This window comes from Channa argus, chromosome 11, assembly GCF_033026475.1.
Source record: "Channa argus isolate prfri chromosome 11, Channa argus male v1.0, whole genome shotgun sequence".
In the NCBI taxonomy this organism is placed as follows: Eukaryota; Metazoa; Chordata; class Actinopteri; order Anabantiformes; family Channidae; genus Channa; species Channa argus.
Window position 1 is genome coordinate 9,667,566 of NC_090207.1, and position 21,649 is coordinate 9,689,214.

Sequence of the window (21,649 nt, forward strand, 5' to 3'; positions counted from 1 at the left end):
TGTGCATGTGTCTGCTTCACTCTGCTGAAACTTATATCTGGAGGCCTATGAATGAATCAGAACTGCTTCCTTTAACCTCTTTCCAACTTACAAATCCCAGTTTTTATCCCCTGCTAACATAAATAATTATTGTTGAAGAGCAGTGTATTTATTAGCATTTTTTTTTAGTTAGGTCATGCATCTTATTATCAATTTTAACACATCTACCATTTGCTGCTTTTTTAAAAGACCCCAGAGGGGAGTTGGTTTAGAAGGCTCTACCTCCCTCCCATACATCGTCTTACTGAGCACTTGTAACTGCAGCATGCCTGCAACTTTAGACAGATTTAATTTCTCTTAAGTAGCTTCCAGTCTGTTTCCTTGCTCTTAGTATCTGCTCATTAAACAGACACGTATAATTTTATGAAACAAACTGAATGTCTGCTTTATCCAAGTTCACCCAATGTGGATGCTGAATGAGGATAAATAACTATCCTTATTTAATACTCTCATTAAAATGGCCTGAAAGGCAGAAATGGTCCAGTCAACATATCTACTCCTGATAAATACTAGTTGCTTCCATTTCTGTTGTATGTAAAAAAAAAGTACTGAGAGGTAATTTTTATCTACTAAGTGTAGGGTTTGGTTCCTGGGGTCTTGCTTCAAAGACACATGTAAAGCGACAGACATGTATTTTACCCAGAGTAGCCATTCCTGTAAATTATTTCAGAGTACAGAAACTTTTCTCTGCTTTTCTGTTTTTCCTTTTCTAGCCTGGCAATTGTGTAGCATGTATTTTATTTATGTTTTGCCCTTTCTGCCTTCTTTGGAATGTCATCAACATGCTGACTTTGTAATAAAGAGAACTCTGACTTTTGAACACCTTTTGTATGCAATTTATTATCAGCTTTTAAAAAAATCTCAGTGCATCACTTGAAGTTAGTATTTTATTGCAGATTGAAGACAGCTGATAGAACTCTAGAACAAAATTCTTAAATTCATAACCTCAGGAGACAAACATGTTCACATTAATACATAACCAAAGATACTTGCTGTATATTTAAGGCACTTTAATATTAGAAAATGGCAATAAAACCAGAAAGTTGCTCCCAGGATGGAAGTTAAACCATCAAAGGCTTGACAGATTGAAAAGGAAACTGGAAGACTTCAGTTTCAGTGAACTCCTTTTACTGGCAGTGGAAATGTTTTAAAACAGACCAAAATACACGTAAAGAGAGTGATACAGATGAGTTCCGTGATACTGTGGAAGGAGAGAAAAATTACTGCAAAACAAGATGCCCATTCGCGTCGTTAAGCTAATTTATTCACATCAACAACAACTTTAATTTGACTGAGCACATAACACAGAAAGGCCTCGTTGGGTCCTTCAGCTTTCCCTGTTTACAAGGGAAAAATATTAAACTTGAAAATGTTACATTGCCTCTCATTTCTAAATGTTGCCTAATTTTACAAAGCTCTAAGCTGCAAAAGAACTGCATGATTGCGTAGTTCAGTATTTTAGGTGTGCAGGTAACGGAACTAAATACAGACCAGATAAAGGTTTTAATCCACGGTGGTACTGTAAACCATTTAAATAAAAGATTAAACATCATTTACGTGGTTGGAATGTGTTTGACAGTTTTGGTCCATTTTCCACCACACAATTTACTCAACCCCTCAGCTCAGTGTGCAACAGACAAATTCCTTACATGTGGAAATGCACTTGGCAAAACAAGTGAACTGTAATAAAACATGTTATTTGAATGCGTTGAAATTCACATGATGCAAAGAGGTTTGAGAACTGAGGTGTTTGTACATAATAGAGCCTTATATGGAGTTACAAGAGGAAACAGAGCAGCAAATCCATTTTAGGGTCTGTAATAAAACTCAACAAGCTCCACAACCCCCTTCCCAAATCTAATGGAAGACAGTAAAGTTTCAACATGATGATCTCAGTCCGAGTCCTCATCGTCCAAATACTCCTCAGCGTTGCTGTGTGTGCGGGTGACATCTGTAATTAGACAAAAATGGAAGTCAGGGAGAAAACAATCGAAGCAACATATCACGAGACAAAATCATTTAAGTTTCATGAGACACAAGGGCCTTTAATAGTTTCGTGTGAACGGGAAACTTGCAGAAGAAATCCATCTTTAACAGCTTATTGAATGTTTGGAGCGAGGCTGTTCAGTGCACAGAGTTCAGGAGCTTGTCGCACCATTGTGGGACCACTTGTCTTTACTCTTTCCCTACTGCCATAAATTCTGGAGGCTTTGTTACCGATAAATTACAGTAAAACTCAAAAAAACCTTTGTGTGAATTGTGCTTTACCAAGACTTGTTTGAGTGCAAGCATATTAATAATTTATCTCAATAACAGATATTACCTGTTAACTGGAGTTATGATAAGACCACTGCTAATGACTGAGGAATCTGTTGTTAGGCTATTTAGACCAAAGTATACTGTGTAAATGTGCAATTTGGTTTTTATTATAAACATTTTTTTTTTTGACTTAAACTTCATAATTGTCTTTTTGCCTGAGAAATCATGACAACATTAAATTTGTCAACTATTAAAATTAAGTTTTTTACTGAGTTAAAAAGTGTACTGGTTCCGACAACCTGTTGATTATGGTTTCTGTTAGAGCCTTCTTGTACACCTGTGTGTGATCTTTCCCAAAGTGAGTGTGTCTGTGACGCGAGGCTATCCCCTAGTGGCAGCATAACTTACTGCTTCCTTGTTTCCTTTTGAGCAGTGAAGCACACTGGGCATTGGTGGCCATTTCCAGAGCCAGCTTGTTCTCATTGTTCCTGATGTCTATCCTGGCATCTGAAACAAACATGCTCAAACTGAAAAAAAATATACACAAAACTACATATTGTAGGACACAAAATAATAGACAAAGTGGGTTAGTTTTTATGTCCTCAAATGGAAACCACATATTGTCACGTTTCAAATTTTGCTAAAATCTTTTGGGTGCTTTCCATCTGATTTCCCTGTTCTGCCATCCAACCATCCAAATAGCAAAGAAGAATTTGTCTGAAAAAAAATAAAAAATAAATAAAAAAATACAAAAATCACACATGACATGCGGCTGGATACTTACTCTTGTTCAGTAACATTTCCACAATGTCAGAATAACCCTTCCAGGCAGCAGCATGCAGAGCCGTGTCCCCAAGTTTATTCTGAATCACAAAAACATAATCATCAGTAAAACGCTGAATTTGATCATTTTCACTGCATCACTGTGTTTGTAAGATATTTCATCTGTTCATATTAAACTATATACGCATTTTACACAGGTCTCTCATTTAGAGATTACTATCTCAAGAAAAAGGAATAAATTGAATTAATTTTTCGTCTCCTTTTCTGCACTCTGAGATGTGCATGGACCAGGCTTGTGCAGTAATCATCATTATGAAATCATAATAATGAACTGAAACGTACCTATAAATTTATGGTTGGTTGGAAAGGGAAGCCTTGCTCAAAACAGTTTAGGAGTGACTATGTCTGGCAATAGTGCTTGGTATTGTTAAATATGATCCATATCAGTACTGATATTGATACCTCGACTTCCATATCGGTTCCTGAACCTTCATATCAATTGTATATATTATACATATTTCTTTTAAATAATTTTGTGAAAAACCCTGATGCAGGCATTCATTCCCGCAGCAGAAACATCTGTTTAGAGTGCAGATGAAGGCTAGTTTTAATGCAGCTGGCAAGAACTGATTCAATAAGAAATTCAACAGTGTTTTCCATCACCATCCCTCATTCCTGGCATCTGTTACTTAAAAAGTTTTCTTCTTGCAGTATGAAATAGGCTGAAAAATCCAACCTATGACTTATAGACTGTATCTACTGTGCTGACGTTTTATTACCAGTTAGTGAAGTTACTGTCAATCTCACCTGCTGGTTGAGCTCCACATTAAGTTCGCTTAGCAACAGCTCAACAACATCTGATGAGAGAAAAAATAAGTTTGGATATGGGTTATATAAAAGGCAAAAGGATAAATTTGATTGGAACAAAGAAAAAGTGCAACAAGTTCCTGGTTTTCTTTTGTACAACACTTCTCATGTAAAATAAATTCACTTACAGCTTTAACACAATGAAACTATATTATCCATCAACCCACAAAGACAAAGCCAACATCTCTGTATATTTTATTATTACCTTTATGTCCCCCATGGCATCCCCAGTAGAGGGCAGTGTTTCCAGCTTTATCCAGCCCGTTGATTCCAACCTTGTTCTCCAAACATTCCCTCAGCCAGCTCAAATTTCCTGTTTAAATACACAAATGTGCAAATACACTCATCAAAACACAGAAGAGTCGAAAGAAGGTTAATGATAATGCAAACCGTGTCTCCAATAAGACAAGTTATCATTGTACAGTGTCAGACTTCAGAAAAATAAATCCCCTGTAAATAAATACTTCAAAGCAAAATACAAAGAAATGTTTAAATATGTAGATGTGTCATACCTCGTTTGGCTGCTTCATGCATTGGATTGTCAATAGACTCTGCCTGCTCAGCCACTAGGGAAAAAAAAAGGACCATTAGTAAATTATCTAAGATAAACTTAGAGTTACAATATTGATCTCCACAAATTTGTTATGAAATTTAAAAGATGGTCTTTCTGTGTTGTCCGCTTACCATAGTTACTTGGAATTAGTCCTGTCCTTCCTCTGCATGTCCCCTTCCACCAATTAGTGTCACTCTGAGGATAATATTAATTAAGAAATCAAGAAAAAGAAAAAAAAAGTTACTGAAGCAAATGAGAGAAAAGTAAAAATGTAAGGGAGCAAAGAATGACCAGATGTGGAAATTAAGCTAAGACTTGCAAAGAACAATAGTTTTTAGATTCAAAATGAATCAGATGTTAAGACTTGCAGCCAAATGTTTGAGGTTTTACTCACTGTGTCTGAGACGTACAAGATGTCCCCCTCCTCAAAGTACAGTTCGTCTGGCTGAAAATAAAAGAACAGGCAACAGTAGCGGAAGAAGTTTAATACATTGACAGTATTCTGACCTCCAATCTGACTTGTGTTACCTTCCACACATTTTCGGCCCCATACATTCCCTTTTATTTTCCACTGTTCACTACGCTGTTTTGTTTTTAATTTTATTTAAAATATAACTGTTGAAAAACATAAAAGAGGCATTAGTGACTAAATCTCGAGAGTTTAAATCTGAAATGTCAAACTACTACATAGGAAATGTATGTACATTTTGATAATTTATTCATACTTTCTGTTTTGGTCCTGTAAATACTGTAATTATAGAGCTATATCCCTACATTTAAAACGATTAAATGTTTTTCTTTTGATACTGTAGTGTCACAGCCATTTTTAGCCCTCCTTCTGCTGATCTTTTAACTGATGGTATGCTTATACTTGCACAATTTGAACTGTACAGTGATGTTTTCACAATTTTAGATGTTGTGTTTTTAAGGTTTTTGCTCATCAATCAACCTTTGGCTTTTGCAGTGGGGTGAAAAAGCTCCCCCTTGTGTGCCATTTCAGTGTAAGGGGATGCAAAATTAACCCCAAACCTAAGATAATACATACAGCTGGTACACATGTTTCTTCATGATCAGCAGTTACACAATAATAACTAAAAGTTACATCAGTGGATCCAATTTCAGTTTAATTATAAAACATTAACTTTAATTAATTCCTGATTAGGGATTTTTGTACTAGCTGCGCAATTAATTTTATGGTAATGACAAAAAAAAATCTTTGTTTTACTCTTTTTGCCTTTTGAAACTTTTGCACCAAACTGTAGTGAAGGTAATCCTGCTCACAACTACTCGGTTCACATAGTTCTGCCTTTTACATTACTACATCATGTACTTGAATTTTGATTTAAAACAATGTCAATGGAGGGTTGTATTCAAAATACAACACTTAGCCACCACATTAACAACATCAATACTGGTGGTCTATATATGTCATGGGGGACAAGGGTCAGCCCCATACACAGCAAGATGTCATACACTGTGTGCAGAAGTGGTAAAAATACACAAACTCAATATTCAAGTAAATATTGACCTAAAACAATTCTCCACTAAAATGTAAAACTTCAAATGTTTTACTCAAGTTAAAGTACTGAGCTGATTATCTACATTTTAGAAGTACTCCAATAAGAACGTATCTACAGTACTGATTATTGTAATTATGGAAACACATCTACAGTAATTAATAAAAAAATAAACAAAGGTCAAAGATCACTGTTGGTGAAGGTGGAAATGACCTTAGCCATTTTATATGCTGACAGGTGGTTAGCCAAAATGATACATAAGCTTTTATTAGTTCATAATATTTCATAAAAACAAAACATCCTCAGTACAACATATGCACATTAAAGACTGCAGAGTCACAGATTAGTAGTGGTGGCCAGACATCTGTCCAAAGTTGTTGGATATATTAGATACAGTTTGAAAAATAACTTAAAGGTCTTACCGTTCTGGGGTCAAAAGTGAACAATGCTCTAAACACCTTGACTTGGCCTAGCAAGGAAAAAAAACAAACAAACACAAAGACTGTTAAGTTGAGAAAATATTGTTAAAGGCAAGTCATCTTCATCGCTGTATGCAAGAGAATTTAATAGTGATATGAAACCACACATGGTGCCACCTCATAGCCACATTGAATAACCAGTGTAGTTTCTCTAAAATGAGGCTGCAGGTGAGTGCACAACATAGCTTTAATGTGGTTCCTCTCAAGAAAAATAAATCAGACAAGCATAACATCAGGCATCACCTCACTCAAGAACTGACTGTATGTGGCATGTAACAATTCTTGCATAGCCAACATTTGTATGTGCAGAACAGAGGCAAAAACAGAGGGCTAGTGTGCACGGCCCTGAGGTGGCTCAAGCGTGGTGTTAGCTCAGCTGCTGAATGCTTCAAGAGTAGTTGTGGCTTCAGCTGACCACTGAACTAGTTCTCATAGGCCAAAAAGAGTTCTTCAAACAGTTACATGCTTTAAATTATTATAAAAGTTTTCTACCAAGTTTACTAAGCTACAAATTTGCCACACAGACTGAGTGCATCACAATTATTTTGACTTCCCTCTGATTTGTTGATAAACATCACTCAATGCTTCACTTTAGTAAGTTCCTCTTTAAATATTTGCCTTGTTGTGTACATCCTCATTAGAGGTCAATAACATGCTCAATACTAACTATTTGGTATTTAGGCCTATATGTTATTTACCTTTTTATAACGCGTTGTTTTGCTGCACCGTTTTAAAAGTGTTACATAAAAAGATTATTACTTTTACCACATTTGTTGCATTATTTAACTAAAACAAATAAACATGTTCAAAACTTGTAATAAAGATGCTGAATAATCCTGAAGATCGATGTATTTACAGCAACATCTTGTCTGTAGGCTTTAACTGACAGGCTAAGTGGTAGGCCGTTGTAAATCAATTCTGCCATTACTGGGGGGGTGGGATCTATTTAACTAATACACTGTCTCAGTGTCTAAAAACGAGAGAGGCCAAGCTGCAGCAAAGCACAGCTCTGTTCAACATAGCTAGAGCACTGCAGGCCCAGTCACGTCACTTAAACCACACAAAAGCCTGTGCTGACTAGTCTACATTCTCTTTTCAAGCATTAGGCACTTCCAAAGATTTCTCCTAGCTACAAAAAAATAATAATAATTTACCTTTATTGAGCCCCAAATACTGTCTGTTACTGTCTGGTATTTCCAGCTGGTACTTTACTGCAAGTCTTGATTATTGACCCCAAGTCTTTAAATGTAACACAAAGCCTATAAAACACCCTACTCTTTCAAAAGACTGATTTTGAAAAGAGGAAAATAGCACAAGCCTGGTCCTGTGAAGTCTGACTTCCCTCTTAGTAACGTACAATTTTAACGCCAAAGATCTCAACATAAATTTAATAGATTCTTTTCATTTGACTTCGCTGAAATAATTAAAAGAGCTGTGACTGATTTGTTAAATTAAAACAGGGTCAGTGGCTCGATCCCTGGTCCCGGCTAGATGTCGAAGTGTCTCTGGGCAAGACACTGAACCCCCAACATCCCATTCCCCTCCCCAGCTGTGCAGTGCCGGTCCAAGCCCGGTAGAAATTGGGGAGGGTTGCGTCAGGAAGGGCATCCGGCGTAAAAACTGTGCCAAATCATCATGCTGACAATGATCCGCTGCGGCCACCCTGGACTCACAGGATAAGCCGAAAGGACAAAAAAAAAAAAAAACTGAATCATTAAATTATCTTCAGAGCTATTCAACAAGCATGCAATCTTAGGATAAAGAACTCGCCTTTAATGTCACAAACAGCATAAACAAATTTATTGTAGGCTATTTACAATCCAGTAAAACTAATTTAAGCAATAAAGAATTATTTGTTCAGATGACCTTCACATGAATTCTGGGATGTTCTGTGCGCCTGACTCATTCTTAAGTTTACATCTGCCCTTAATAACTGCATAAAGCTATATGCCCTGTAACTATAGGAGGCAATGACTTCATTAACAGATACTTTTTTTATCCCCACTCTGTTTAACACATGGCACCATCTGTGACCTCCTCTAAAATGACATTTAGCTGCTAAAAATGCTTCCTCATCATCAGAAGTATATACAAATAAAGCTACAGTAAAACAATAAAAATTATCAGTCCAGGCATGTGCATCCCTGTAGGTAATTGTAAAATCATTTGTCTGAACCTAATAAAAAAAAATGTATACACTGAATGGTTGATGACTGACACCGCGTGTGTTAAACTGGTCTTGTACTTTAAATGTGCAGGTGGTGATATCTCCAGAGGCAGTCTAAAGCGGTTTGCTAAAAGCGAAAAAAAAATGGGATGAGGAAAGCAGCTTTTAGAAGACCTCAAAATTAAATTGGTAAACCTTCATAAAATGCATATTACCTAATTTTAAACATAACACAGCATGCTTGGAGTATGCTTAGCGGCATGTTAACAAACAAAATGGGTTTTGGGGGAAAAAACAAAAACAAGTGGTCTGATGAGACCAAAGTTGTTGTTATTTGTAATCTTGCCCCTGAGGAGAGGAACACCATTTCCATAGCCAAACATGGTGGAGACTCAATATTTTGGGGGTGCAAGTCTGGAGATGGTACTGGAGTTCTGCAAAAAACACTTTTCAGCAAAGTCTCCTACAGTCAGTCATAAAACTAAAAAGGGGCAGTCAATGATCTAAAACGCAAAACAAAGTCAACTCAGGAATGGCTTAAAAACAATAAGGTCAATGTTTTGCCATTGCTCTCCCAGTCTCCACACAACATTATTATGTAGGATAAAGAATGGGCTAAAATTATACCTAAAAGGATACAAACTCTGCTCAGAAGAGATTGGAAGAAGTTATAAAGGTGAAGGAAGGACAAAGTCAGTCCCGCGGCCTTCTGCATCCCAATCTGATGCTCTACCCATTGAGCCACCAGACCCCAAAAGGAAGGACAAACTATTGTATTCCAGATTCACCAACTTTATAGTTCCCAAAGGGAAATTGTGGTGCCTTGTTACAGCTGCTCTTTGTGTGAAAGTAGAAAGAAAAGAAAAGAACATCCACCAAACCAAGATAAACAAATACAAACTACTGCTTAATAAGTAAGAAAAACCCCAACTAGGAGTAAAATAAAATAAAACAAATTAATTATTTTTAAAGGGAGACGCAAACTTTTGAACTGATATAATCATTATTTTACTTTAGTTTCGTGTGGGTTTAATGACAGATACTTCACAGTTATTTTGTATTGCCTCCCACATGTAAACATTTTTTACACTGATTGTCCCTAGCAATTATACATGTATCATGCTGAATCTAAGTATCATTCTAGAGGAAAATATTACTTTACGGGGTAATATTAGTTATTTGATAAACCAAGACACGCCACAAATGTCCACCTTTTTATGTTGAGTATTTGTACATCGATGTAACCTATTGTAAAAATATGATGGGAATCTTGCTAATAGCTTATTAAGTCCTGCAAATCTAAATAAATTAATGTTTTTTTTCTCCTCTTTCAATGTTGCCTTTAATTTTAAGTATACTTTTCTGACAATTTCCCAAATAAACAATGAATTGGGGAAAAAAATCAAGAAGGGAAGTACCTATTAGTTGCAGCTCTACTCATTCTTATTTTACTTGTTATTCATGTATCATTGCCTGGAACGACTTCATGTAACTGTTAAATAATGCCCAGGCCTAGATCCACCTGCTGTAAATCCTTCTACTACTAAAAAAAGCACAAAAAAGTTGCTTGCACATACATCTTTTGAGGCACATTTCCTACTCTCAGATTAGCAGCATAGACCGAGCTTGCCGGAAGTTAAAGTTGATGTAATGGACCATGCACACTCATCATCACATCCCAACTTATGACATAAAGCAACTGAAAGCCACTGAATGAATGACAGCTCTTTCCCTGCATAAGTGTTGGAAATGGGGAAGTCACGGAGGCCTGCTGCTTAGAGCTGGATCCCCAGTGAGTCAAGACTTTCCGATAGCTCTACAGAATTTTTGTCCACCACCGCCAATAGTTCCTAAAGACAGTTGCCAGTCCCTCTGCCCGCTGGGGCAGGACAGTTTCTCATACAAACGACAGAATTAAACTCGAATGTTCTCACCCTCCGCCCATGACGCGTAACAAGGTGCGCTGACCTCGTAAAGCCCAGAGCATAAGTTTGGGCTCAATTTAAACAGCAATTGTTTCCGTAAGCGTATTCTTACCTGGTTTGGCCGGCTTAGGCGGGGGCTTCGACATTTCCGAGGCTCTTAAATGAAGTAAAACAAAGTTAGCCGCGTAATTTAAGAGAGCAACGTCGCTAGACTAGAAAGCAAATTGCTCTTTCTACCAATGAGGAAGTTGAGCGAGGTGGCGGAAAAGTTAACCTGCGCACGCGCAAACCTAAACCCACGACGTCTTTTTTTGTTTACTGTTATTTACTATTCGGTTCTACATTATATGACATATAGGCTGTTACGTTTTTATTAATTTTCATTATTTAAAAAAATACTCTTTCAACTAGTTGGTTGTTGTTCAAAATCAATCATTATTTACGTCATTCATACATATTTACATTTAATGTAAAACTGTTCTATTCAAGCTTTATTTAGTAGTATACACACATATATAGTGCGTAGCGCAGTCGACCTGGAGTACCTTATTATAGGAGGTGGTTCTAATGTTATGGCTAGCTCGTTTATTTTAAATAGGGTGGGCAAAACTTTAGAACCGCCTATTCTTCTAATACACTCCAGTACGACTCTGCCAAACACTCGCGGATGGGCAGATCATCCGTGACGTCGGATCCCTATCGGCGAATCACGAACCTCTGAGTGCGGAAAAGCCAAAGGGTGTGTAGGCAATGGTCCAGATTCAGCTACTAACGTGTCTGTGCAGCCCAGTCAACAAGTAAACAGGTAAATACATAGCAATTACCAGTTCTGTAAATAAGCTTTGCAGTGAACGGCACAACCAACTGAAATGAAGACATTAATTGTCGGAGTAGGAGGGTAAGTAAAACGTATAATTATTGTTTCATAGTTTCATCCCTACATAGGATAATGTGTTTTTCTGTGCTTTTCCTTGTACTACTTACATCATTGTAAGTGCATAAAGACACAAACGGTAACTTACGGCCCTGTAACTTTAAGTTTATTATAAATAACGTTACTGTTTGTGTAACGTTACTATTTGTTGTAAACTTTATTTTACTAGACATGTCTGTGTCAGATTATGAAATGGTTCGTGGTTAATTATTATGTAAGTGGAAAATACAGGGAAACAGACAACAGGTCATTAGAAAAAGCATTAGCCTAAAAATACTTATTTACTTGTTAATATTGACTAACACGTGCAGTGGGGGCAATAAACCCAATGTTAAATCAATACAGTGTGACCACCATGTGGCAGGAAACACTGATAACAGTTTTTTTGCTCACCTAAGTCACAGACAGAAATTGTACAGATGACTTTTATTTGCTGTACATACTACATGCTGGTAAGTGCTGTAAACAAAGTATTTAGAGACAATTTAGAGTGTGTTGCACAGGTTGGTTATGGTGAATGTTTTACAATATTGTACCTGACTGATACTGATCCTATGGTAAAAAAATTAAGAAAATCCCTTACATTTGTTTTTTTTATATAAACAACTGTGAGTACGATATATACTGATTAGTTTTACATGGGAAAATATGCAGTTCATTCTTATTTATCAGTTGGTAAATATGCCAACCATAGATCGATTGCTGTTCTTTGTGTAGTCAGTTTTTGTCTCTTTCAGTTTGGGGGCTTTGGCTGGAGGTACATTTCCATTAACAAAGTCATATATTTCAGTTTTTTATTTTGAAGGAAATTAGTAAATTAAGTAATAATGTCAATGCCATTCAGCTTTAAAATGTATAACTATATCCGATATTGTATGTACTGTACTGTTTTTCTCTCAGGATATCCAATGGGGGAAAATCTACTCTTTCTAAGGGTCTACACCAGAAGATACCCAACTGCTGCATCATTGCACAGGATTCATATTTTAAGGTAGACTGTTCTTTAGATTATTTTACGCTGTCATTGTCACACTGGAAATTTTGGAAATTCAATGATCACTGTGTATACATTTTTTTCAGGATGAGTCTGACATACCAGTGGACAACAATGGGTTTAAACAATATGACAGTAAGGACACTATTTTATTATGTCATATTTAATCCAAGTCACAGGGGTTTACACAGATTCAGACTGCTTCTGTTCTAGTTGTTCAGGAAGTCAGTTGGAAGTGAGTTACATACTGTTTTGTGTAACTGGACGATCAGTTGCACAAAAGAGTATACTGTAAATATTTGCAATCAGTTTACTGTGTTATAGTTGTATTTTCTGTTTTATAACTCAAAATTTATACTCATCCACCGGATTTTGTTGAAGTGCTTGATGCTCTTAAAATGGACACAATGATGAGAGATGTGGCTTCATGGCAGAGAGACCCTAAATCGTTCCTGAGGCAGCGAGGCCTGAGCAACACACTAAGGGATGGCACCGAAGTGTTTGTGCTGATAGTGGAAGGCTTCCTCATTTTTAACCACAGGTAAAGTATAAGTTAAGTATAGTAGATTCTAGAGATTTTAATCCAAAATAATATAGCTCATGATGTTACTCATGATGTTAATCATCTAAAACTACCTTTCTTAGTTGATAATCATTGTAGAGAAGATGTAGTTGGCGTGTAAAACGGTTCTTTCCATGTAATAATTCACAGAGAGAAATTGTACAGATGACTTTTATTTGCTGTACATACTACATGCTGGTAAGTGCTGTAAACAAAGTATTTAGAGACAATTTAGAGTGTGTTGCACATGTTGGTTATGGTGAATGTTTTACAATATTGTACTTGACTGATACTGATCCTATGGTAAAAAAATTAAGAAAATCCCTTACATTTGTTTTTTTTGCTGTAAAATAAATAATTCCAGGTATTGCTGCTGAACTTGAACTGAGGAATGTGAACATTTCAAAATGTATGATGAATTCTGAAGATGGCATTAATAAGTGGATAAGTCTGAAACAAACTCAACACAACTAACTAAATTAAAAGAAATCAATATTGTCTCCACCTTCACTATAAATAATCCAAAGTATTCAAATTATACTTTATAGGAAACACTTACCACTCTTCAGAATTTATTAATGATATGAAAACTCTTTGTGGTTGTAATAATTTAACTCTTTTTTGTTTCATGGTTCACTTTTCTAGGCCCCTGAATGTGTTATTTGAAAAAAGATATTTCATGGAAATACCTTATCATGTCTGCAAAATAAGACGAAGGTGTGAGTTTGTATCATAAATTAAAATCTTCCATTTGACCTTTTGATGGATTTTATTTCCACTGAGGTTCACAAAAGCGAAACCCAACTAATGTTTTCACCTGTGCTGCTGCCTTTAATTGACAGTTCAAGAGTGTATTCGCCTCCTGATCCTCCTGGCTACTTTGACGGACACGTGTGGCCAATGTACCTAAAAAACCGCCAGGAAATGGAGGGAATGGTGTCTGGAATTGGTGAGTGGCCGGTCAAAGATGCCACGTGTATAGTATGTGATAGTTGGATTAAAGTAATGATGGCACCAGTGATGGAGTTAAAATGCAGATAACACCAATAGTACTATAAAGTATATATTTTCTAAAACTAATATAACACTAGATGTTTCATATTTGTTTGATCTTTCAGTATTTCTGGATGGACTAAAATCAAAGGAAGAACTGCTAGCTGCTGTGAACGACGATATTCGTCAGGAAATAGAAAGGCTCAGGGGTGAGCTGCAGTTGGGACATTATTAAGACACTGTTTCTTGAAATAAGTTGTGCTCGCAAATAAACTTCAAAGAAAAAATATGTCTTTCCAAAGATGTACTACAGATTATGTTTTCCAAGATTTATTTGCAAAGCATTCTCGCAACAAAAAAAAAAAATTAAATAGGACTTTAGTTTCTTTTGCACATAGGATAATTGTGAACATCCATACCCCACGTCCAGTGTTTTTGGTATACATCCTGGCATTTTTAACCTTTTGTAGTGTGAGCTTACTTCATACTGTATTTACAGTGTCATTTGCTAGAGAGAGAGATATATAAAATTTCTTTTTGTTTATTTTATTTGCAGAGAAAGATTGAAACAGACTCCTATTGGTTTGGAAGATGTAAACTGGTGGTTCCTCAGATGTGGAGAAAGTTCCTTGTTTGGACAGAAAGGACCAAAAAAGGAGCAAACTTTGTTGTTTCTTTAAACATGCTAATCAACTTTACCTGATACTGTAGCAGATGAAGTCTGCCCAAACCTGGACAGAGACAGAACCTCATGGCTTTGACACTAATGACCAGTATTTACAAGGTCAGGATACACGCTGGGAAACCTAAATATATGAAGAGGACTATATGAGCTTGTGGTTTAGTGTGACGGACTGATGTTATCTAGGCTTCAGGTGTGTCCCCAGCTTAAACTTGTGTGTATGCTTAATCGCTAAGGATCAGTTTGATTACTAAACACATTTGCATATTCAAAATGTAATTTAGTTATTTAAAAGCTTATGTTTGTATACTGTGATTTGATGAGCTTTTTGTGTTTTTACAACAGTAACACACACACAGACACTTCTACAGCTTGATATCAAACTGTCCCCCTCTTGTGGCTGATTGTGAATATAGACCAGTGGCCAACTTTACTAGCCTCCCTAAACAAGCACGGGTTTACTTGCTGTAATTAGTCATCCTTTGGATGCTGGCCTTTAAAAATGTCACTCCTAAAATATCACTCCAAGAGATTCTCATTGGCCAATGTCAGGAAATAGAAGCTGACATTTTTACCTTTTGTCCCATATTCATCTGTTGATCTTAATTCCCAATGTCTTTATTGCACATTTGAGTTTATTTTTATTATTTAGTTTATTTAGTACTATGGTAGAATAACATGGCCCGAGGTAATTGTAAACTGATCTAATAAGACATGTCAATGTTGTACTTTAGTAGACTGTAAAAAGGAATTTCTCTTTTGTTAACCCAGCTATTAAATAAAGGTTTACATTGGTTTTGTGTATTAAATAAAAAAACAAACGTTATCTGGAGGGGCGAAAAAATGAAGGACTCAAATGTTGCACAGTGACAAGCATACTGTAACTGTTATTACCAGTTCAGTGAAAAAGCACTGGTGGTGATACATTTAGATTAAAATAATTTAGAAAAACAACCAGAGCATGGAGCAGCATTTTACTACCAAATATACTTGAAAGAACAGCATCAACCTTTCACAGAAGGAGGAGATGTAGAAAGATTTCAGTAATAACATATTTCATGTAATCAACTTATTGTTTCTAAAAGTTCATATTTAGTTTGGCTTATGCAAGCTAATTTCTATTAAATCCTTTTGTTGTCATGTAGTCTTAAAGTAAGTAAGTAAGTAGCCTTACCAGACAAGATAATCTCAAAGCTCCAAAATATCTCTTCATGTGTCAGCACTTATTAGAATGTTGCATCAGTGAGATGCCATTTTAAAAATCTTGCAACACGCCGAACTTGATGCAATAAAAAAATATACAGCAGATTTCAAAACATGTCTACACAGCATTATTGGTCAAACATTTTATGCATTTAGTCAGTTACTTAACGTGCTCAGTATTCTTTGTATCATTGTACCAGAAATTATAGTAGTGAGGAGAACAGACAGAAAACCTGTGCAGAAGCTCCCTACGTTTCACATCCTGTAAAAACGACGCTTACATTCAGTTTTAGGCTGAAACCAGTTTGACAGCACTCTGAATACTAGTATAACGTGGGAACAGAGAGCTGTCTTCGTTATACTCTCGTGTAAATGATGTGGTTTTATTGCAAAACTACGCCTTGTCCTGTGAAGCTGAATCTGTTCCCGCACATTAAATGATCAGAATTTTTGCAAAAACTCCGAGCTGTCAGAAAAATACTTGTTTACCTCAGTGCTGAACTTGTTGAACAGGCATGTGCAGAAGGACTCACCACATGTAAATGTGGTTATTCCTAACTTCCCTGTGCTGACTATATCCTCTTCCGACATGATATATAAGTCAGCTCAGCTTCTATTACAAAACTCTGTTCTCCAACAGCCACGTAGGACTAAAGTTGGGATTGGTCAGTGGATATTGATATGAAATTATGTCCTGCACTGGGTTTTCAGCATTTGTGTACTTATGTTTTGTCGGCTGCTTCTGTTGCAGCAAAGCTATGCCAACTACGGTCAACCAGGAGGCTGTGAATGACAGGCCTGTGATTGGTAAGTATGAGGACTGAATGCAGCGAAAGGCAAACAGAGTTAAAGGCAGCTTCTTTGTAAGTGTATGACTTGAATCTCATTCTTCCATGTATTCACAGCAGCTGTGTTTTGTGTCCCACAGGTATTTTGACCCAGTTAGTTTCAGATGAAGCCATGCAACCATTCGGGAGGACCTACATACCTTCCTCCTATGTGAAATACCTGGAGTCTGGGGGCAGCAGAGTCATGCCCATCAGGTGGGTTGAGTCCTTTTGTTCTATTGTGTTATTTACATCAATAAAGATAAACTATTAATTTAACTGAAGTTTCTTAATATGGGCTGACAATCACACATTTATTAGAAAATAATTCCATCAACAACAATACAAAACTAGTAGAAGAAATCTAAACTGCATAAACATTTGCATATTGACTCATACTTTTTTTTGTAAAACAAAAACAACAAAAAAAACAATTTTAACACGTAGTTTCCCTGAACTGTCTCTTTTGTACTTTTTGATGGGCTGTCTAATGTAAAATATACAGAACGTGAACTTTGTTTTTTGTTACCACCTGCAGACTGACTCTCACTACTGCTGAATATGAAAATATCTTCCAGAAGATAAATGGGTGAGCTAACAATATCTTTATTAATGTGCTGGATGGTTCGGTTTCAGTGGATGTTAAATCCTAATAAATACTAACTTTTGTTTCCTCAATAATCAGTCTTTTCTAACTGTGTGATGTCTGTTTAGCTTGATCTTAATTGGAGGAGCTGCAGACTTGGAGAAATCTGACTTTGCCAAGGTGGCCAAGATTTTCTACAGACTCGCTGTGATGGTTTGTACATTATTGTTATTGTTTTTCCCTGGAGTATCTGCCTAAAAAGACATTCCCTGTCTATTTACACTGTCTCGTTTATATATTTTTATTACTTTGTCAAAATTTCTAGAAGTTTGGGGCTTTGGTGCAGTTTGTGACTGTTGAAATCAATTCACCTTTGCACTTGACAAAATTGTAGTTTGTTAATATTGTGATACTTCCACATAATCACATAATAAAAAAATTATCCAATAATTTGTAAAATAAATGCATTTACTCTTAGAAAACAGCTTTTCTGCCAAAACCAAAACAATCTGTCCAAACACTGTTTTGTTTTGCCAGGGATTCATTCAGAGAAAAAAAAGGTAGAAATTTGAATTCTGTATCTGTTCTAGGCCAATGATGCAGGGGATTTCTTCCCGATATGGGGTACATGCATGGGCATGCAGCTACTGACTGTGCTAGTGGCTCAAGAAAATCTGCTGGAATGCACCACAGCTGAGAACATAGCGATGCCCCTCAATCTTACCACAGGTTAGAACCTGCTGCATTTTATTAATGTGAACATATGCGTTTTTATACCACCTACAGTTGATTTGCACTTTGAATTTAGAAAATAAGGTTTAGGTAAACATAAGGGATCCATCATTGATTTTAAATAGAGTGCCAAATTGTTAGAAACACATCTTAATATAATTTATGACTCCACAAAAAATGTGAAATTACAACCTTGTAACAGTAGAACTAATGGCAAAGCTGCTGTATTTGGTTGCATTATTTTGTACAGGTGTGCCTAACAAAGTGGCCAGTGAGTGTATGTATAGTAGTAGTCATACCACTTTTTGTCAGTAGAGGGTGTTTTTGGCCTCAAACACTCTCTGACTGTAACACTGTCATAAAATGACTTGTGTGTATTCATTGTGCTATTCTATCACTGTTTGATAAAACCTTGTATGTTAAATATATATGTTTAACACCTCCTTTCCCTTGCAGAGGGAACATCCAGTAGGATGTTTAAGGATTTCCCAGATGAGCTTATGAAGGCTTTGACCAGTGAACCTCTGACTGGAAATTTTCATCGCTTTGGAGTAACAGTAAAGGTAGAGTAAATCCTTCTGGTAGCTGGTATCGCTGTGCAGAGTTTCCCTTTTCTGTTCCCCTGGGGGTTTGTCTTAGTATTGTGCTGAGAATGAAAATGAGAGACACTCCTCTGACCATTTCACCCCGGAGAAACGTGTTTTACAGGGTTTTCTGTTACACAAGACTGAAACCTCTGTCTCAGCAGAAGGTGGCTGCATTTATTCATTCAGCAGAGTTGGTTGTGGAAACTTCATTAGTAAACGCTCTTTGTGAAGATGCTGATGTGAAGCTTTAACTTCCTTAAATACATTTTGTGTAATGAAAACACTACACAGCAAACCTAGGATTGTTTCTATTCCAGCACAGGAACACAAAACACAGAGTAAACCCAGATAGAGAAATTGTGCATTTGGTCCCCAGGCTTAATACCCCTTTGATCTGTTTATGTACAAAAGATGCGATTTCTATTATTACAAAAGATAAACTTCATTAATCCCATGCAGAAGCCAACAAGGTGTCAGGTATAAAATAAAGAGCAACAACCCTCATTTTATTGGATAATTGCCTAGTTAATAATTTTTATGACTAGTTTTATCATTTTTGATAATGCAATATACTTTAATGTGTATTTAAACAAATGTTCTTACAGACTTTCCAGGAAAATGAGAGGCTGCACAATTTCTTCTCCCTCCTGTCTACAAACGTTGCAGAGAACGGAGTCCACTTTGTCTCAACAATAGAAGGTTGCAAGATTGTTTTTTTTATTAAACTGAAAAACGTAATCAATAAATGTGTATAGACTGTATATTTGGTTTCTTTTCTAGGTAAGAGGTATCCCTTCTATGGAGTGCAGTGGCACCCAGAGGTGAATCGGTTTCAGTGGAACAGAAAACTGAACTTTCCTCACTCCCGTCACGCTGTTCAGCTTTCGTCTTTGCTGGCTGAATTTTTTGTCAATGAAGGTAAGATGGCAAACACAAATGATGTATTTTATATATAGTGAGGCAACATAAATACATTAACTATCAGTGGCTGTTTTTTTTCCAGAAGGCGTCTCTTATATTAGCTGGTCCATGTTCAGATTGTTTGATGTGATTATAAAAGACTGCATTTACAGTATCAGTATCAATGTGAGGTGGTGCCTTGCCTTCTTCAGATATTCAGTATTCTGCATTGGCTAAAACATGAACATACATTAACTACATACATTATTATTATTTAATTAAAGTTACACAAAGTTACTACATCACAAACTGCAATATATTTGGTTTGCAATAAAAAAACACTCATCACGTCTAGATTACTGAACACATAATATAGTAAATTAATTCTGACAGGTGCTGATTGATACATTTTCAAATTAATCTAAAGCAACATATCAGAATTATCAGAGTGCACATCCAAAGCCACTGCATGCCAGTACACAGAAGGGAAAGAGTAGTATTAAAAGCTTCATGGTTGATGATGTACATTCTGGTGAGATGTTTTGTTTCCCATCAAGGTTTAGCTTGTGTATTTGTCTTTTAAATATGTGTCTCTGGTGAGTGTTGCCAGTCTTGCAATTCAAAAGCAACACTGCATAAGTCAATGTTAATTTTAATATAATTATTGCACAAATGCAGGAACTTGATTTGTCAATTATTGAAACCTCTGGATGAACAATTAAAATGCACAAATGTATAATTATTTTACTCAAAAATAGATAATAATAGCTTTAATTTTACATACTACATCAGAGTATATATTAATACTACAATATAAGCGTATACCACAGTAGAGGATTTTAACAATATTGCCCATCATAAGATCAAACACCCAGATACCCGAAGATCAATTCTAATTAAGTCATAGATTAACCTCAACAAGATACAATAAATACAATCAGACCAACAGCTGGAATGTCTCATTATATTCATGTCAATCTCACCTCTGCTCTGTTTAGGGAGGAGAAGTTTACATCAGTTTGACAATCCTGAGGAGGAGGATTCGTCACTGATTTACAACTACACGCCTGTCTATGCTGCAAACTTCACAGCGTATCAGCAGATCTATTTCTTCTGAGATTCTCCAGTTTCTGACCCTGACTCTGTGTCAGACTGTGCACAAAACAAGACTTTATGTACAGTTGATGGGGCGACACAACACTTTTTGTTTCCAAACAAAAGTTGATTAAACTATTGCTGGTTCAAGGAGCATTTTTATTATACACCAAGGATACATTTCTTTTGATTTTGCCAACTTAAATGTATTACTTTTGTTCTTTAACGTGTTGCTTTTTTTGCATCATTAAAGTTAGATTTGTCTTATTATGGAGATGAACATCTTTGGAGGATGTAGCAGAGCCTTTGAGGGTTTCACAATAATGTACAGTCAGTGTTCATGTAGGTCCTGAATGAATTTGTTATCTCAAAATAAAAGAAAAATATATTTTTATTCCTGGCAACATGGGGAACATTTAACCTTCATGTTAATGAAGCTTCAACTAAAATCAGTTTAGGAGATGATTTAAGTAAAAAATGATTAAATCTGTAATTTAATTCTGGTTGGACTAACATGGGCTCATTGTTTGAATGAGGAAAGGTGATGTACGTTAGTGACACTGGTGATCATGTGTATTCTAAAGCAACACGAAAGCATTCTATCTGGAAGGGTGAAGCCTCATTTTTTCTTTAGAGAAACATTTAATTACTCTTCTCCACCGAAGGGGCAGCTGTAACTCACCAGTTACAGAGTACTAGGTCAGTGGTTCGACTCCAGGGACCAGGAGTCTTGCTATGTGTTGCTCCTGTCTAAGTTGCTAAGTGCTAAGTTGCTTCTGTCCTTTGCTTATTGAATAATTGATGGTTCACCTCATTTTTTATAGAGCTTAAATTAAACAGAAAGAGGAGAAGAATAAAACATGATTAAGGTCTATGTTTATACTAGGATCTTCTAGAGCATTGGTTCTTAGTCCTGGTCCTCAAGGATCCCTGCCATTCTTGTTTTTAAACCAACCCTGCACAAT

At 36.3% G+C, this 21,649-nt stretch overlaps 3 protein-coding genes across 4 annotated transcripts; 2 read left to right on the forward strand and 1 right to left on the reverse strand.

Annotated features, from left to right (window-relative positions):
* Positions 1-908: 908 nt before the first annotated feature.
* On the reverse strand, positions 909-10,864 carry ostf1 (osteoclast stimulating factor 1). The gene is made up of 10 exons (XM_067522228.1): positions 10,702-10,864; positions 6,441-6,487; positions 4,896-4,946; positions 4,633-4,696; positions 4,461-4,514; positions 4,154-4,261; positions 3,889-3,938; positions 3,083-3,161; positions 2,707-2,805; positions 909-1,990 (listed from the first exon to the last, which is right to left on the reverse strand). Exons 1-10 carry the CDS (start codon positions 10,733-10,735, stop codon positions 1,932-1,934), a joined length of 645 nt encoding a protein of 214 aa, XP_067378329.1. The 5' UTR covers positions 10,736-10,864; the 3' UTR covers positions 909-1,931.
* A 444-nt stretch (positions 10,865-11,308) lies between these two features.
* Positions 11,309-15,548, forward strand: nmrk1 (nicotinamide riboside kinase 1). Its single transcript, XM_067522229.1, has 8 exons — positions 11,309-11,487; positions 12,424-12,514; positions 12,604-12,652; positions 12,899-13,058; positions 13,725-13,796; positions 13,922-14,028; positions 14,198-14,281; positions 14,629-15,548. The coding sequence occupies exons 1-8, from the start codon at positions 11,459-11,461 to the stop codon at positions 14,637-14,639; spliced, it is 603 nt and encodes a 200-aa protein (XP_067378330.1). The 5' UTR covers positions 11,309-11,458; the 3' UTR covers positions 14,640-15,548.
* A 933-nt stretch (positions 15,549-16,481) lies between these two features.
* LOC137136637 (gamma-glutamyl hydrolase) lies at positions 16,482-21,078 on the forward strand. 2 transcript variants are annotated; one of them, XM_067522222.1, is made up of 10 exons: positions 16,482-16,622; positions 16,709-16,764; positions 16,886-17,000; positions 17,323-17,373; positions 17,499-17,583; positions 17,961-18,099; positions 18,559-18,665; positions 19,295-19,388; positions 19,470-19,607; positions 20,588-21,078. In XM_067522222.1, the coding sequence occupies exons 2-10, from the start codon at positions 16,716-16,718 to the stop codon at positions 20,704-20,706; spliced, it is 897 nt and encodes a 298-aa protein (XP_067378323.1). In that variant the 5' UTR covers positions 16,482-16,622; positions 16,709-16,715; the 3' UTR covers positions 20,707-21,078. The 2 variants fall into 2 exon arrangements, with proteins under 2 accessions (XP_067378323.1, XP_067378322.1); XM_067522221.1 differs by having other exon boundaries at positions 16,532-16,764.
* The last annotated feature ends 571 nt before the right edge of the window (positions 21,079-21,649 follow it).

Coding starts and splice junctions, on each gene's coding strand:
- nmrk1 (XM_067522229.1), top strand. CDS start 11,459: ATGAAGACATTAATTGTCGGAGTAGGAGG. Junction 12,653..12,898: donor TGGGTTTAAACAATATGACA/GTAAGGACACTA, acceptor ATTTTGTTGAAG/TGCTTGATGCTCTTAAAATG. Junction 13,797..13,921: donor GTCTGCAAAATAAGACGAAG/GTGTGAGTTTGT, acceptor TTTAATTGACAG/TTCAAGAGTGTATTCGCCTC.
- ostf1 (XM_067522228.1), bottom strand. CDS start 10,735: ATGTCGAAGCCCCCGCCTAAGCCGGCCAAACCAG. Junction 4,697..4,895: donor TCTTGTACGTCTCAGACACA/GTGAGTAAAACC, acceptor TATTATCCTCAG/AGTGACACTAATTGGTGGAA. Junction 4,262..4,460: donor GCATGAAGCAGCCAAACGAG/GTATGACACATC, acceptor GTATTTAAACAG/GAAATTTGAGCTGGCTGAGG.
- LOC137136637 (XM_067522221.1), top strand. CDS start 16,647: ATGTCCTGCACTGGGTTTTCAGCATTTGTGTACTTATGTTTTGTCGGC. Junction 17,374..17,498: donor ATCTTCCAGAAGATAAATGG/GTGAGCTAACAA, acceptor ATGTCTGTTTAG/CTTGATCTTAATTGGAGGAG. Junction 19,389..19,469: donor CTTTGTCTCAACAATAGAAG/GTTGCAAGATTG, acceptor TTTCTTTTCTAG/GTAAGAGGTATCCCTTCTAT.